Here is a 16,877-nt window from a genome sequence, read left to right as displayed (position 1 = left end):
ATTTATTGTTTGAAATTATAGATGTGGAAACAAATGCAGTTGATATTGACTGCTTCATTATTTGACAGGATGTATTGAAATAATTTTTCTTCATGACTGTGGACATTTACATTTACATTTTGTCTGGATAGTTTTAGTGCCTATTGACTGTTATCACATGCTGTATGACGCTGTTATCCTTCTTTCTATGCTATAAGCTGTATACTACTACCTTGATACGCTCTCACCTGCCTATTGACTGTTATCACATGCTGTATGAGCTGTAATCCTTCTCTCTATGCTATAAGCTGTATACTACTACCTTGATACGCTCTCACCTGCCTATTTCTCCCATCTGGTTTTTGCCTCACACATTCTTGGGTTTCTAATTTGATCTCTCTGGCAGGTAGTGACGACCTTTCAACTTGCGTAACTGTTCTACTTCCACACTATTCTTGGCTCTGCGTAGAATCATACAGCACTTGGATTGAAACCTGACATGTTGTCGGCCATTGTGATCTGCTTTATCTCAGGGGAACATGTTTCTGGTGTTTGTTTTATTTACACAGTTTTGATGTTTTTGAGAAAATTGATTTGTATGATTGCACCCAACCCCTAAACTCACAAAGATGGAAAACAATCAAAGAGCCGACATTATCTCGCAAAGTAGACTACAAAAAGGAAAGTTCATCTTTGTTTATTATTCAAAGAAATATCTCTTTGAAAAGATGTATTTTTGTAATTCTATTTTCATATTTTGCAACTAATCTCAATGAAGCCAAGATTGACCTTTGGATTTCAACTTCATGTTTATTGATTTACTGTGGCGTTTAGGTTTTGGAACTTGATGAAGGACATTTACTTAAGAATTTGCTTCAATAGTTTTTTTCATTTACAGAAGTATAAACATGTGCATTGTGCATCCATGTAGCCAAAACATATTGGTCAGTTCTTACAAATAAATAAAATGAACAATTATTAACTCACAGCATTTATTCATAAACAAAATAAAAAACTGAAGTCAACAGTATGAAATCAGTGTCATCATTCAGAGCAATAATGCAACGCAAGCCCCAGTAATTTGATTATCAGCCAATCAGGAAACAGTAGTCTGCTAGTGGGCGGAGCCTCCTCCTTGTCTGGCTACTGCTAACATAAACACACAAACATTTCTTGGTTAGCCAATTAAATGTCGTGGAATTTCTTACAATTTATTTACTGAAATGACACTGATACTGGCCATGTTGACCTAATATTTGAAAAAAATGCAAATTCCAAAATGAAGTGCCAATCAAAAGCCTTCATGTACAAACAGACGGAACCAGGAACATGTGATAAGCACTATACAGGACGTACGCAGACAGTCTAGTACCCGGAAGTGTGATCACCTGGGCTCCCCCTGGGCTCCTGGGTAAACACAGCCTCCTTAAACCTCAAAAACTGGAAACATTGTAACAGAAGTGATATTGCACCATATACATGACAAACACTACGCTGTTCAGTATTCCCAACAGTAGTCTCATTCTGATCCAGTGTTTGAAAACCCCTACAAGACAGTCGGGCAGGTGACCCATAAGTGTTGCCTGCCAGTCTTCAAAGTTACCTGCCGCCATTCAGACATTACCAATATTGAAAAAACACAAAAAAATAAGAGACAAAGCGTGTCTTGATTCAGCTGAAAAAAATGCAAAAAATTGCTTTGAATCTACAAGGAGTTATAATAACACTGAATATGTAAGTAGTCAAATATAATCTACCACAAAGTCAAGCAGGGGAGGAAACATTTCATTCAGCCCAACAGAAAAGTTACCCGACCATGGGGAGGCGGGGAGGCAGTTATTTTGGACACTGTTCTGACATGATTTGTTCACCAGGTAAATACACTTACCGCAGGGCTATCCTCATCCCGAGAGTGTGTGGTCGGGTAGCCTAGTGGTTAAAGCTGTCGCTCCTCACACCGTAGACCCGGATTCGATTCCCACATGGGTACAATGTGTGAAACCCATTTCTGGTGTTCCCTGCCGCAATATTGCTGGACTATTGCTGGCTAAAAGCCGTGTGAAACCATACTCCCTCACTCACTCATCCTGAGAGGATCAACTTCCACATGATGTGGCTCTGTTTTAACACTGAAATGTATAGAGTATTTACAGACCATACCAAACCAGCTCCGTATTTAGAACGTCCACGATCAGTAAGGCCTAAGTAGTTGATCCTATTAACTCATATTGACATATAATCTGCCAGGAAATATCGGAGGAAATAGAGTGCACATGTTCAGCTGGGAGGGACGGTGACGGGCTCACATTCTAAAGTGTGGCTACAATTACTATTTAGAGAATAAAAAAGGGAGCCACTTTCTGTAGTGTTGCCTGAAATGACTGTTGTATTAGGTTACATAATTCTATAAGTGGTGTGAGAATGTGGAGCAAAGGCCCTGGCACTCTGTCGTTGGTGCATACAGGGAGACAGCCAGTGTGTTGTCCTTTGTACAGGGAGACAGCCTGTGTGTTGTCCTTTGTACAGGGAGACCATCAGTGTGTTGTCCTTTGTACAGGGAGACATGCTGTGTGTTGTCCTTTGTACAGGGAGACAGCCAGTGTGTTGTCCTTTGTACAGGGAGACAGCCTGTGTGTTGTCCTTTGTACAGGGAGACAGCCTGTGTGTTGTCCTTTGTACAGGGAGACAGCCAGTGTGTTGTCCTTTGTACAGGGAGACAGCCTGTGTGTTGTCCTTTGTACAGGGAGACAGCCAGTGTGTTGTCCTTTGTACAGGGAGACAGCCTGTGTGTTGTCCTTTGTACAGGGAGACAGCCTGTGTGTTGTCCTTTGTACAGGGAGACAGTCAGTGAGTTGTCCTTTGTACAGGGAGACAGCCTGTGTGTTGTCCTTTGTACAGGGAGACAGCCAGTGTGTTGTCCTTTGTACAGGGAGACAGTCTGTGTGTTGTCCTTTGTACAGGGAGACAGCCAGTGTGTTGTCCTTTGTACAGGGAGACAGCCAGTGTGTTGTCCTTTGTACAAGGAGACAGCCTGTGTGTTGTCCTTTGTACAGGGAGACAGCCAGTGTGTTGTCCTTTGTACAGGGAGACAGCCTGTGAGTTGTCCTTTGTACAGGGAGACAGCCAGTGTGTTGTCCTTTGTACAGGGAGACAGCCAGTGTGTTGTCCTTTGTACAAGGAGACAGCCTGTGTGTTGTCCTTTGTACAGGGAGTAAGGTTGTCTGTTGATTCCTAGTTAGTTCACGATATGAACCACATGTTTGTCTGGTCCAGACTTGATTATATACCAGCTACAATGACAAAACTAATGTTGCCGTCAAGTTAATCAGCCAAGAAACATTATTCATGCTCTGATTAGACAGATTTGATTTTTTGATAATGATGATCCACACTGAAAATATTGTTGGTAGTGGCGAGGCTGTCAATCAAAGATGCGGCACAGCAGATCGTCATGTTGTGTGATCCGACATTAAATTATCATGAGAAGATTAATTGACATTTCACAGCATGGCACTAAATTTTCATGAATTTCATTGCTGAGGCTCCAATTAGCAAATTTTGTTAAGGAAAATCACGTTTTTGCAGTAAAAAACAATTTTGTGAAAAAAATCTTTCCAAATTCAATTTTCTGCAAAGACATTGGAGAATTACAGCAGGCTGTGCTGGGAGTTGTGTTACTGGTCTGACATTTCAAGGAAAGCCTGTGAATCTGCGCCGTTCCCTTGTTCCATTAGCAGGGAGCCCAGTGCAGGAGAAGGGGACTATTGGATTATATAATCCTCCTCAGGTCCCCATCTCATCACTAGAACAAACACAAAGTCAGCAGTGATATTGCCAGGCAGTCTTTGACATTGATCCAGGCTTGGGGAGAGACTGAGTGAGTTGGCAATACCTCCAAAGTGAGGGGATACCACAGAGGGGAAGGCAATACCTCCAAAGTGAGGGGATACCTCAAGGGGAAGGCAATACCTCTAAAGTGAGGGGATTCTTCAGAGGGGAAGGAAGTACCTCCAAAGTGAGGGGATGCTTCAAAGGGGAAAGCAATACCTTATTGAAATATAAGATGGACACATGACTGCGGCTGATAAAGGGGAGATAACTCAGGAAAGGGTAAATGGAAAGGGACATTACTCAGTAAGAGACCCAGTCACTCTGAGAATCACCTTATGTTGACATGTGTAAAGGAACAAGTTAATACAACTTAATGAAAATCAGTATATGCATGTTGAAAAAGGTTGACATGAGAGGTCAAATATGTCGTATGATCCAGACTCATCCATGGATCTGCAGCCATGCTGCATGACAGCAGTATAAGACTCCCACCACTTTGAAGAACCTTTGAGTGTCAGCGTGATATGGTATTCAGATAAGTAGGGCATTAATGGAAGTGATGACATTAGCCACTAATTACCAGGAGAAAGTGTGTCAAACATTAACTGGCTCAGCTAATCTGTAAGTTCATTCACAACTTCTTGCAGCCATCTCATCATCTGCTCATTAGTTCCAACATAATTCAATTCTTTGTTTTTGTCTTTTCCAGGTCGTTCAGTCTACAGCGGTCCAAATTGGAGAAAGAATATGCTCAGGTAAGTCGGATGTTTCATGATTCCACGTGCGATTACGCTGTGTGTGTTTCCTGCTATCCTCGTGGCTGGCAGTTTCAGCCACTTCCCCAACATGTAAACACGGCCACACTTTACTGACATGTAAACACGGCAACACTTCAACAACTTGTTAACATAGCCAGACTTCACTTGTAACTGTGTACAAATCTTCCAGCTACAACATTGTTGATAGTACGACCATCGTAACTCTGTGTACAAATCTACCAGCTACAACATTGTTGATAGTACGACCATCGTAACTCTGTGTACAAATCTATCATCTACAACATTGTTGAATACGACCATCGTAACTCTGTGTACAAATCTACCAGCTACAACATTGTTGATAGTACGACCATCATAACTCTGTGTACAAATCTATCATCTACAACATTGTTGATAGTTCAACCATCGTAACTCTGTGTACAAATCTACCAGCTACAACATTGTTGATAGTACGACCATCATAACTCTGTGTACAAATCTATCATCTACAACATTGTTGATAGTTCAACCATCGTAACTCTGTGTACAAATCTACCAGCTACAACATTGTTGATAGTACGACCATCGTAACTCTGTGTACAAATCTATCATCTACAACATTGTTGATAGTTCAACCATCGTAACTCTGTGTACAAATCTATCATCTACAACATTGTTGATAGTTCAACCATCGTAACTCTGTGTACAAATCTACCAGCTACAACATTGTTGATAGTACGACCATCGTAACTCTGTGTACAAATCTACCAGCTACAACATTGTTGATAGTACGACCATCATAACTCTGTGTACAAATCTATCATCTACAACATTGTTGAATACCGACCATCGTAACTCTGTGTACAAATCTACCAGCTACAACATTGTTGATAGTACGACCATCATAACTCTGTGTACAAATCTATCATCTACAACATTGTTGATAGTTCAACCATCGTAACTCTGTGTACAAATCTACCAGCTACAACATTGTTGATAGTACGACCATCGTAACTCTGTGTACAAATCTACCAGCTACAACATTGTTGATAGTACGACCATCATAACTCTGTGTACAAATCTATCATCTACAACATTGTTGATAGTTCAACCATCGTAACTCTGTGTACAAATCTACCAGCTACAACATTGTTGATAGTTCAACCATCGTAACTCTGTGTACAAATCTACCAGCTACAACATTGTTGATAGTACGACCATCGTAACTCTGTGTACAAATCTACCAGCTACAACATTGTTGATAGTACGACCATCGTAACTCTGTGTACAAATCTACCAGCTACAACATTGTTAATAGTTCAACCATCGTAACTCTGTGTACAAATCTACCAGCTACAACATTGTTGATAGTACGACCATCATAACTCTGTGTACAAATCTATCATCTACAACATTGTTGATAGTTCAACCATCGTAACTCTGTGTACAAATCTACCAGCTACAACATTGTTGATAGTACGACCATCGTAACTCTGTGTACAAATCTACCAGCTACAACATTGTTGATAGTACGACCATCATAACTCTGTGTACAAATCTATCATCTACAACATTGTTGATAGTTCAACCATCGTAACTCTGTGTACAAATCTACCAGCTACAACATTGTTGATAGTACGACCATCGTAACTCTGTGTACAAATCTACCAGCTACAACATTGTTGATAGTACGACCATCGTAACTCTGTGTACAAATCTACCAGCTACAACATTGTTGATAGTACGACCATCGTAACTCTGTGTACAAATCTACCAGCTACAACATTGTTAATAGTTCAACCATCGTAACTCTGTGTACAAATCTACCAGCTACAACATTGTTGATAGTACGACCATCGTAACTCTGTGTACAAATCTACCAGCTACAACATTGTTAATAGTTCAACCATCGTAACTCTGTGTACAAATCTACCAGCTACAACAGTCAGTGCAGACAGACATCTCTACTTTTCAATTTAGAAAATAGCATCACATTAAGGGTTATATTGCAGTTTATTGTTCCCACGGCAACAAGTTCCTATGGAAGGATCATCATTGTCAACAGGATGCAGCCACTTCCCTGGCGGTCAATAACAATTTATAAGACCCATCAATAGAACAGAATAGGATTCAGTTAGTTTCATTAAATAACGTTGTTCAAATAACATGTTTGTTGGCTGTTTTTCCCTATCTGGTATTGATTAGTGCACATATCCATTAATCAAGTTGGCGCTGATGGTGTATTGTGTATATGTCCTGTCTCCTATTGTTATACCATGGGTGATTGTGGCCTGGTGGTCAGTACGTGTTTTGGACACAGCCACGATGCGGCCTCCTATCCCAGTGATCTTGTCGTCTCTCCAATGGATTATTTGTCCGTTAAACATACAAAACACTTCTGAGATAACGTGTGATTTGTATAGGTTGTTCAATATGCTGTTTTCTCTGAATATGTGTTATGGGTTGTAAAACTGTTTTGTGAGATTTGATTGTTGTTCTGAGAATCTGTTTTGTAAGTTGTACAGTTGATATTTATGTGTCTTTTTAGCTCACCTGACTAAGCTACAGTGAGGGCATTATATCAGTAAATGCAATGTGTGAAATTTTCAAATGTAAATCTTTAAAAAAAATTTAAAGATTGTTAATGATTGTGCGTCATCATACCCTATCAGCCAGCACCGGTTTGTGATGTTCAGATTATTAAAATGTTGTTGGCCATTTTGAAGTTGGAATATGGGACCTTCACTCACCAGCTGCTCACTGAGTTTATCTGTTCTGGGGCTTGTGATGTTGTGCTTGGTTGGTGCTCCTGCTTCATGGGTTCAAGCCCCAGGTTCAGGCCCCTAGTTGGAAACCCATTCTTGTAGAATTTGATACTAGGAGCATCTTCACACTCAGCTTGTTCAGGTCAAGAAGCTGCTGAAGAATTGTAGAAAGGTTCCTGTTGACCGTGAAGCATGATCTGTCTGCACCAGGTTCAAACCTGAGAGTTCCTCAGTTGGGTGATCTTGATGTTATGTAAGGTGTTCTGTAAGAGATGACATTAAAGGTGGACGAAGCTCGACATTCAGGAACATATCACCAGTGTGGGTCTAGACATTGACGAAGCTCAACATTTAGGAACACATTACCAGTGTGGATCTGGAAATTGACGAAGGTCGACATTCAGGAACATGACACCAGTGTGGGTCGACATTCAGGAACACATCCCCAGTGCAGGTTGACATTCAGGAACACATCACCAGTGTGGGTTGACATTCAGGAACACGACACCAGTGTGGGTTGACATTCAGGAACACATCACCAGTGTGGGTCTAGACATTCAGGAACACGACACCAGTGTGGGTCGACATTCAGGAACACATCACCAGTGTGGGTCGACATTCAGGAACACACCACCAGTGTGGGTAGACATTCAGGAGCACGACACCAGTGTGGGTGGACATTCAGGAACACACCACCAGTGTGGGTCGACATTTAGGAACACATCACCAGTGTGGGTTGACATTTAGGAACACATCACCAGTGTGGGTCGACATTCAGGAACACATCACCAGTGTGGGTCGACATTCAGGAACACACCACCAGTGTGGGTCTAGACATTCAGGAACAGGACACCAGTGTGGGTCGACATTCAGGAACACATCACCAGTGTGGGTCGACATTCAGGAACACATCACCAGTGTGGGTCGACATTCAGGAACACATCACCAGTGTGGGTCGACATTCAGGAACACACCACCAGTGTGGGTCGACATTCAGGAACACACCACCAGTGTGGGTTGACATTTAGGAACACATCACCAGTGTGGGTCAACATTCAGGAACACATCACCAGTGTGGGTCTAGACATTCAGGAACACATCAGCAGTGTGGGTTGACATTTAGGAACACATCACCAGTGTGGGTCGACATTCAGGAACACATCACCAGTGTGGGTCTAGACATTCAGGAACACATCAGCAGTGTGGGTTGACATTTAGGAACACATCACCAGTGTGGGTCGACATTCAGGAACACGACACCAGTGTGGGTTGACATTCAGGAACACGACACCAGTGTGGGTCGACATTCAGGAACACGACACCAGTGTGGGTTGACATTCAGGAACACGACACCAGTGTGGGTGGACATTCAGGAACACGACACCAGTGTGGGTTGACATTCAGGAACAGGACACCAGTGTGGGTCGACATTCAGGAACACAACACCAGTATGGGTCGACATTCAGGAACACACCACCAGTGTGGGTCTAGACATTCAGGAACAGGACACCAGTGTGGGTAGACATTCAGGAACACGACACCGGTGTGGGTCCACATTCAGGAACACGACACCAGTGTGGGTAGACATTCAGGAACACGACACCAGTGTGGGTCTAGACATTCAGGAACACGACACCAGTGTGGGTAGACATTCAGGAACACGACACCAGTGTGGGTCGACATTCAGGAACAGGACACCAGTGTGGGTCGACATTCAGGAACACAACACCAGTATGGGTCGACATTCAGGAACACACCACCAGTGTGGGTCTAGACATTCAGGAACAGGACACCAGTGTGGGTAGACATTCAGGAACACGACACCGGTGTGGGTCCACATTCAGGAACACGACACCAGTGTGGGTAGACATTCAGGAACACGACACCAGTGTGGGTCTAGACATTCAGGAACACGACACCAGTGTGGGTAGACATTCAGGAGCACGACACCAATGTGGGTCGACATTCAGGAACACGACACCAGTGTGGGTCGACATTCAGGAACACGACACCAGTGTGGGTAGACATTCAGGAACACGACACCAGTGTGGGTCGACATTCAGGAACAGGACACCAGTGTGGGTCGACATTCAGGAACACATCACCAGTGTGGGTCGACATTCAGGAACACATCACCAGTGTGGGTTGACATTCAGGAACAGGACACCAGTGTGGGTGGACATTCAGGAACACGACACCAGTATGGGTCGACATTCAGGAACAAGACACCAGTGTGGGTCGACATTCAGGAACACGACACCAGTGTGGGTTGACATTCAGGAACACGGCACCAGTGTGGGTCTAGACATTGTGATGTGTCCCCGGGGTGAAGCTGAGACACTTCTCTGTCTGTTTAATTAGGCTTGTAGTTATTGGTGGATGTAAGTTGACAGGAAAGTCTCAGTTAGGCAGTGAGTAATGCTATTGTTTGAAAGAGGCTCTGGCTGGGGCTGTGTTTATGGCTGATGGCTCCACTAGCTCCACTAGATCCTCTCATATGACTGGTCATCATACAGCCCAGCTGAACTTTGGAGCATCACTGTCATTAGAGGTTTCTGGAAGAGATGGACTTGCTGGAAAGATCTTGTGTGGATGAGGGATCTGGGTAGGACCCAAGCCCCTGATATCTGTAAGACTGACTGACGGATGTGGGACATTGTGATCGCAGTGACCTGACTGCATGTGTTTAACCATACTGCCATGTTTGCTGTAAAAGGCGACTATGCTTGTCGTAAGAGGTGACAAACAGGATTGGGTGGTCAGGCTCGCTGACTTGGTTGATGCATGTCATCGTATCCCAATTGTGTAGATCGATGCTCATGATGTCAATCACTGGATTGTCTGGTCCAGACTTGATTATTTACAGACCGCTGTCATATGGCTGGAATATTGCACAGTGCAACAACAAACAAACAAACAAACAAACGAATAACCATACCCGGACTATTTTAACACTTGCTCATGCTATCAACCCTGAGTTTTAATTTGCTGGACATGATTGCCAGAACTACAGCAATGAACAACATTCACTCACTCACCTAAATGACATTTTCTAGACTCAGACTTCAGACTGTTGTACTGCAGCACCAGTTGCCAGACCTCAGTTGACATTCTTCTGTCTTGTTTCCAACCCATGATGCACCTCAGGGACTCTGTATTGCTTGTTGTCTGTCTCCATGAATTATTTGAACTTCCTGCTGCATCAGCCATTTCTCCCACGAGAACATGTTAACCCCTGTAGCTGATCTCATTGCCAGGCTGTGTTATGTCAAGATTGGATGTGTTATGGGTTGTCCAGTAGTTACTGACTGAAGAGGCAATTGGGCCGTAGGGGGACGCTGGTCTATGTGTTCAATGCACCCAGGTCATTGTGAGGGCCTTGTTTGCTCCTGTTGGTGAAACCCACTCAGTCCTGTACTCAGGTCATTGTGAGGGCCTTGTTTGCTCCTGTTGGTGAAATCCACTCAGTCCTGCACTCAGGTCATTGCGAGGGCCTTGTTTGCTCCTGTTGGTGAAACCCACTCAGTCCCGTACTCAGGTCTCATACAAAAGTCAGATTCTTCTGATGGTTACAGTGTCAAGATGAAACAACATTCTCTTGCTGCATATTTTGACATGAACATGATGACGGGCAAATTAATAATTGTGAAACCCACTCAGTGCTGCACCCAGGTCAGTGAGGCCTTGTTTGCATCTGTAGGTGAAACCCACTCAGTCCTGCACCAAGTAGTGGGAGGGCCCCGTGTGATACTGATGGTGAAAACCACTCAGTCCTGCACCCAGGTCAGTGAGGCCCTGTTGATACTGATGGTGAAACCCACTCAGTCCTGCACCAGGTCAGTGAGAGGGCCCCGTGTGATACTGATGGTGAAACCCACTCAGTCCTGGACTCAGGTCAGTGAGAGGGCCCCGTGTGATACTGATGGTGAAACCCACTCAGTCCTGCACCCAGGTCAGTGAGAGGGCCCCGTGTGATACTGATGGTGAAACCCACTCAGTCCTGCACCCAGGTCAGTGAGGCCCTGTTGATACTGATGGTGAAACCCACTCAGTCCTGCACCAGGTCAGTGAGAGGGCCCCGTGTGATACTGATGGTGAAACCCACTCAGTCCTGCACCCAGGTCAGTGAGGCCCTGTTGATACTGATGGTGAAACCCACTCAGTCCTGGACTCAGGTCAGTGAGAGGGCCCCGTGTGATACTGATGGTGAAACCCACTCATTCCTGCACCAGGTCAGTGAGAGGGCCCCGTGTGATACTGATGGTGAAACCCACTCAGTCCTGCACCAGGTCAGTGAGAGGGCCCCGTGTGATACTGATGGTGAAACCCACTCAGTCCTGCACCCAGGTCAGTGAGGCCCTGTTGATCCTGATGGTGAAACCCACTCAGTCCTGCACCAGGTCAGTGAGAGGGCCCCGTGTGATACTGATGGTGAAACCCTCTCAGTCCTGCACCAGGTCAGTGAGAGGACCCCGTGTGATACTGATGGTGAAACCCACTCAGTCCTGCACCAGGTCAGTGAGAGGGCCCCCCCCCCCCCGTATGATATTGATGGCGATACACTGTTGGAAGACCAGCAGGACCCTGGACTGACCTACTGGCGCTGGCCTCTTGATTTCCCCACCAACCTGTATAATGGAATCCTGGCCAATTCCATCTACAAACTCAATGTTTTAATCAATAAGAGCAGGGCTGAATAGTAGCTGTCTCCCTCCACTGAAGGGTAGGCCATACCATAGGTTTCCTTGTTTTATGCCTTTGCCTTATCAACATTAAAGGACAGAAAAGATTGATCAAAAATGGTTTGAAATTCTGAATGTCGTTTTCCTTGTGTTATTGTTATGACTTAAGTGTCCTTAAAAAGCTAAACTTTAAACAATGTTGCACCCTGCAGGTTTGGCATATCAATAAAAAAAAGATGCGTTAAACAGATTGGTCGAAAACCGTACATTTACTTGGTAAGTTTCTTGTACAGTTTGAGAGACTTTGAGGGAATAAATAACATGTTAGGAATCAAATATTCAATTACTGAAATGATCCTGTATTCATTTTCAGTATACAGGAATATTAAGGAGGGTTTCTGTGAACGATATCTAATGTAGTGTAATAGCAGCACCAGAAGCCAAGCGCCAGTGCTTGCTCCTCCACTTCTGGACTCACAGTAAATACTTCAGGTTGGTATGTAATAGATCTGTATTCATAAACAGATCTATTTGTGTCTATGATTTACGAGCAATTTCTCTGTCCATATCGAACAGGACTTGCGATTCTATGGCTGTGGATTTGCACGATTTCCATGGAAACCTTCAATTGCCAGGATTTGCAGATTTGACTGAAATGCTGAACTAACCCAATGAGATTACTTGTGGGATATGAAAGGTATAAACGTTAGGATCTGTGAGTGGGGCTGTTCTGAATATCATGTCGTGTTAAGGACGGATGCTTCACACATCAATGGTTCCATTCAGCAGAGATCAGGCAAGTTTGACTCCAGCTTGGATAACATGCCAATCAATAAACAAATATCGCTCTGATGGGGTCGGGGTCACTCTGTAAGCACCCTTGTTATGAACAACAATGTATGTATATGCTTGGAAGTCCTCTGTGATCTGGGACGGTCGGGTAGCCTAGTGGTTAAAAAGTTCGCTCATCACGTAATGTTCAGTGAATGATGCAAAAGCTGACTGATGCTTATCCATCTGTAGAAGAAAGTTTGCTTAACTTCCTCCAGTATGTTCATGTTGATGATATCTGTGTGTGTGACTGAATGGTGTCTAGTGCCGCAGTCAGTACTATTCCAGCTATTTCACCGATGGAAATTAACTAAAAAAACAAACAATCCCACAGGGCAAGTGGGACTTTTTTCTGCTAGCCCTGCAAATACCTCGTAGCTACCCAGAAATGTGAATGATATTCATTGTGAGAAAAACTTAGAACTTTGTGCTGAATGTCCCAGGTTTACATTCCAATATGATTGTTGATGATTGGGTGAACTTGGAAGTTGTGTGCACTATTCGTTACGAGAAAGACTCTTAAGGTTGTTCTAAATGTCTGACCACTGTACGAACGGGGGTCCCAGAGTGGCCACTGTATCAACAGGGATCCTAGAGTGGCCACTGTCCCAAGAGAGGTCCCAGAGTGGCCACTGTACCAAGGGGGGTCCCATTGTGGCCACTGTACCAACAGGGGTCCTAGAGTGGCCACTGTATCAACAGGGGTCCTAGAGTGGCCACTGTACCAACAGGGGTCCCAGAGTGGCCACTGTACCAAGGGGGGTCCCAGAGTGGCCACTGTACCAACAGGGGTCCCAGAGTGGCCACTGTACCAAGGGGGGTCCCAGAGTGGCCACTGTACCAACAGGGGTCCCAGAGTGGCCACTGTACCAAGGGGGGTCCCAGAGTGGCCACTGTACCAACAGGGGTCCTAGAGTGGCCACTGTACCAACAGGGGTCCCAGTGTGACCCATGTACCAACAGGGGTCCCATTGTGGCCACTGTACCAACAGGGGTCCTAGAGTGGCCACTGTACCAACAGGGGTCCCAGAGTGGCCACTGTACCAACAGGGGTCCTAGAGTGGCCACTGTACCAACAGGGGTCCCAGAGTGGCCACTGTACCAACAGGGGTCCCATTGTGGCCTCTGTACCAACAGGGGTCCCAGAGTGGCCACTGTACCAACGGCGTCCAATAGTGACCACCGTACCAATGGGGTTCCCACAGTGACCACCGTACCAGCCACTGTACCAGCGGTGGTCCCAGAGTGGCCACTGTACCAGCGGTGGTCCCGGAGTGACCACTTTACAAATAGCAAATAGAAAGTCATATTAGAGAATATCGTCTGTGTTTTGTACACCCAAAATATTCCATTGTTTGCTTTTTAAGACAAAACATAAGCAAACTCAAACATGTCTTTTGTCATGACCAAAGTATGAGAGGAAGTTCTAGTCTAGCCTCCACCTGTTCAGCTGGAAGGCTGTGTAGAAGGGGATGGGTGGAAGGCCCTGTAGAAGTGGTTGGGTGGAAGGCCATGTAGAAGGGGATGGGTGGAAGGCCGTGTAGAAGTGGTTGGGTGGAAGGCCCTGTAGAAGGGGATGGCTGGAAGGCCCTGTAGAAGGGGATGGCTGGAAGGTCATGTAGAAGGGGATGGTTGGAAGGCCCTGTAGAAGGGGATGGCTGGAAGGCCCTGTAGAAGGGGATGGCTGGAAGGCCGTGTAGAAGGGGATGGCTGGAAGGTCATGTAGAAGGGGATGGCTGGAAGGCCCTGTAGAAGGGGATGGCTGGAAGGTCATGTAGAAGGGGATGGCTGGAAGGCCCTGTAGAAGGGGATGGCTGGAAGGCCGTGTAGAAGGGGATGGCTGGAAGGCCGTGTAGAAGGGGATGGCTGGAAGGCCCTGTAGAAGGGGATGGCTGGAAGGCCGTGTAGAAGGGGATGGCTGGAAGGCCCTGTAGAAGGGGATGGCTGGAAGGCCCTGTAGAAGGGGATGGCTGGAAGGCCCTGTAGAAGGGGATGGCTGGAAGGTCATGTAGAAGGGGATGGCTGGAAGGCCCTGTAGAAGGGGATGGGTGGAAGGCCGTGTAGAAGGGGATGGCTGGAAGGGCCTGTAGAAGGGGATGGCTGGAAGGCCCTGTAGAAGGGGATGGCTGGAAGGCCCTGTAGAAGGGGATGCCTGGAAGGCCCAGTAGAAGGGGATGGCTGGAAGGCCGTGTAGAAGGGGATTGGTGGAAGGCCCTGTAGAAGGGGATGGCTGGAAGGCCGTGTAGAAGGGGATTGGTGAAAGGCCCTGTAGAAGGGGATGGCTGGAAGGCCGTGTAGAAGGGGATTGGTGGAAGGCTCTGTAGAAGGGGATGGGTGGAAGGTCATGTAGAAGGGGATGCCTGGAAGGCCGTGTAGAAGGGGATGCCTGGAAGGCCCTGTAGAAGGGGATGGGTGGAAGGCCCTGTAGAAGTGGATGGGTGGAAGGCCCTGTAGAAGGGGATGGGTGGAAGGCCCTGTAGAAGGGGATGGCTGTTTGTGTTTCGAAGTGCAACAATTAGTTCACAGGAACAAACCCGTTAAGGCGGCATACTGAAGCTTATCTGTAATTGGTAATAGGTGTTTCCATTCTCACAGCTCCATCTGGTGGTAAGAATGGTTTGTTGTGTTCAGTCAGCAGCGCTTGTTTGTGACCACAGTCAATATTGTGTATTGATTGATCCCTGTACTCTATCCCTGGGTCTACGTTGCGATGGATGGTGCTGCAGCACACACGGAACCTACACTCTTAACGTCCCTCAGCTGCTTTAAACATGGAAATCAATGAAGTTCTTCCAATCTAACGGTATTGCCAGGGGCACATTTCCCCTAGCAGTGGCTATAAGATTGGACAAAGATAGTAGAATCTGTGAAAATGACCTTTAATTTGAGAAGATGAAGATTGGGTTTTATCTATAAATTGGCTCTTGCCTGCAGGTTGTTTCCTCTGTCAGAAATCAGAGTTTTTGTGGCAGGAGTCGGATGTTTTGTGTTCATGTGGATTGCCAGTTCAACTACCACGGAACAGGCTAACACTCAGTCTTGTTTCTTAGACGTTTGTATATTTTTAAAATGTAACTTTGTTTTGTGAATCTCAAGATGAATGACAGTAGAAGGTGTACACGATGATAAGCCATAAGAGATAGGATAAATGAGGAGAAATGTTTTGTGTTCATTACCTTAGGAGAACTCAAATACATACATGAATATACAGTCTCAATGTTTGGCCTCCCTGCCTTCAACAGACACACTCGTCTGGTTGAGCATTACATTATTTGAGGTAGCTATGACTTCATTCAGTTGGTGCAACAATGAAAGCATCTCAAATAATGTAGTACTCAACCAGACGAGTGTGTCTGATGAAGGCCAAGAGGTCAAAGCTTGAGAATATGTGTATTTTTACAACAGTATTGTTCTAGTAATAGCTTCTCCAAGGAAGTGAGGGAGACTGGCTGGAAAGTTCATTTATCTAAATGAGTTTAACATACTTTCTGTCTGTATGTACAGTGGCATTGAGTAAAAATAACACCCTTTTGTGGTTTATCCTCAGATATGATAGGTGTATATGTATGTATACAGGTAGGAAATAAATAGTACTAAAGATATAGGAAGGTGTATTGGATATTAAACACACTTCCTTATGAAACTCAGTGGTGTATCTGAGTAATACATTGACATGACTGTCAGCCTGGACTCTTATCTGGTGACAGACTGATCCACAGAACAGGTACCACGTTGTAGCAGGATACACAGTGCAGGGCTGGAACCACACTCAAGTGCCATTGTTAGGAGGCATCGGTTAGCCCAGTGGGTGGTGTGTTGGTCAGTAAGAACAGGGTTTGACTCTCCCTACATAGGCATCAACAGTCATGGTGTCCTTGGCTTTCCCTGGCTGTTATTAAACTCACTCATTCTTAAGAAGCTAATACACACTTTGAAATAGATATAACAGTATGTGGGCCTTATACCCACAAATCAGAAATAGTTTTAGTAAATTTCATGTTTTTAGCAGTAGGTTTCACAGATAAGACAAC

General features: G+C 45.1%; 1 protein-coding gene across 8 annotated transcripts in view; it reads left to right on the top strand.

The window, feature by feature from the left end:
- The window catches only part of LOC124134449 (F-BAR and double SH3 domains protein 2-like), a 133,465-nt gene that overhangs the window by 32,689 nt on the left and 83,899 nt on the right, over window positions 1–16,877 (top strand). For all 8 annotated transcript variants that reach the window (XR_007217967.1, XM_048381073.1, XM_048381072.1 and 5 more), the window contains exon 3: window positions 4,520–4,565. Coding sequence is in view for 7 of the 8 variants with exons in the window: in XM_048381073.1 (XP_048237030.1) it covers window positions 4,520–4,565 (46 nt within the window). In the remaining variant the exon portion in view is untranslated. The remainder of the gene's footprint in view (window positions 1–4,519; window positions 4,566–16,877) is intronic.

The sequence above is a fragment of the Haliotis rufescens genome, unplaced genomic scaffold (assembly GCF_023055435.1).
Source record: "Haliotis rufescens isolate VD_foot unplaced genomic scaffold, xgHalRufe1.0.p SCAF_35, whole genome shotgun sequence".
Lineage (NCBI taxonomy): Eukaryota > Metazoa > Mollusca > Gastropoda > Lepetellida > Haliotidae > Haliotis > Haliotis rufescens.
Note: the sequence above shows the minus strand (reverse complement) of the source record. Positions and strands in the feature narration are given on the sequence as shown.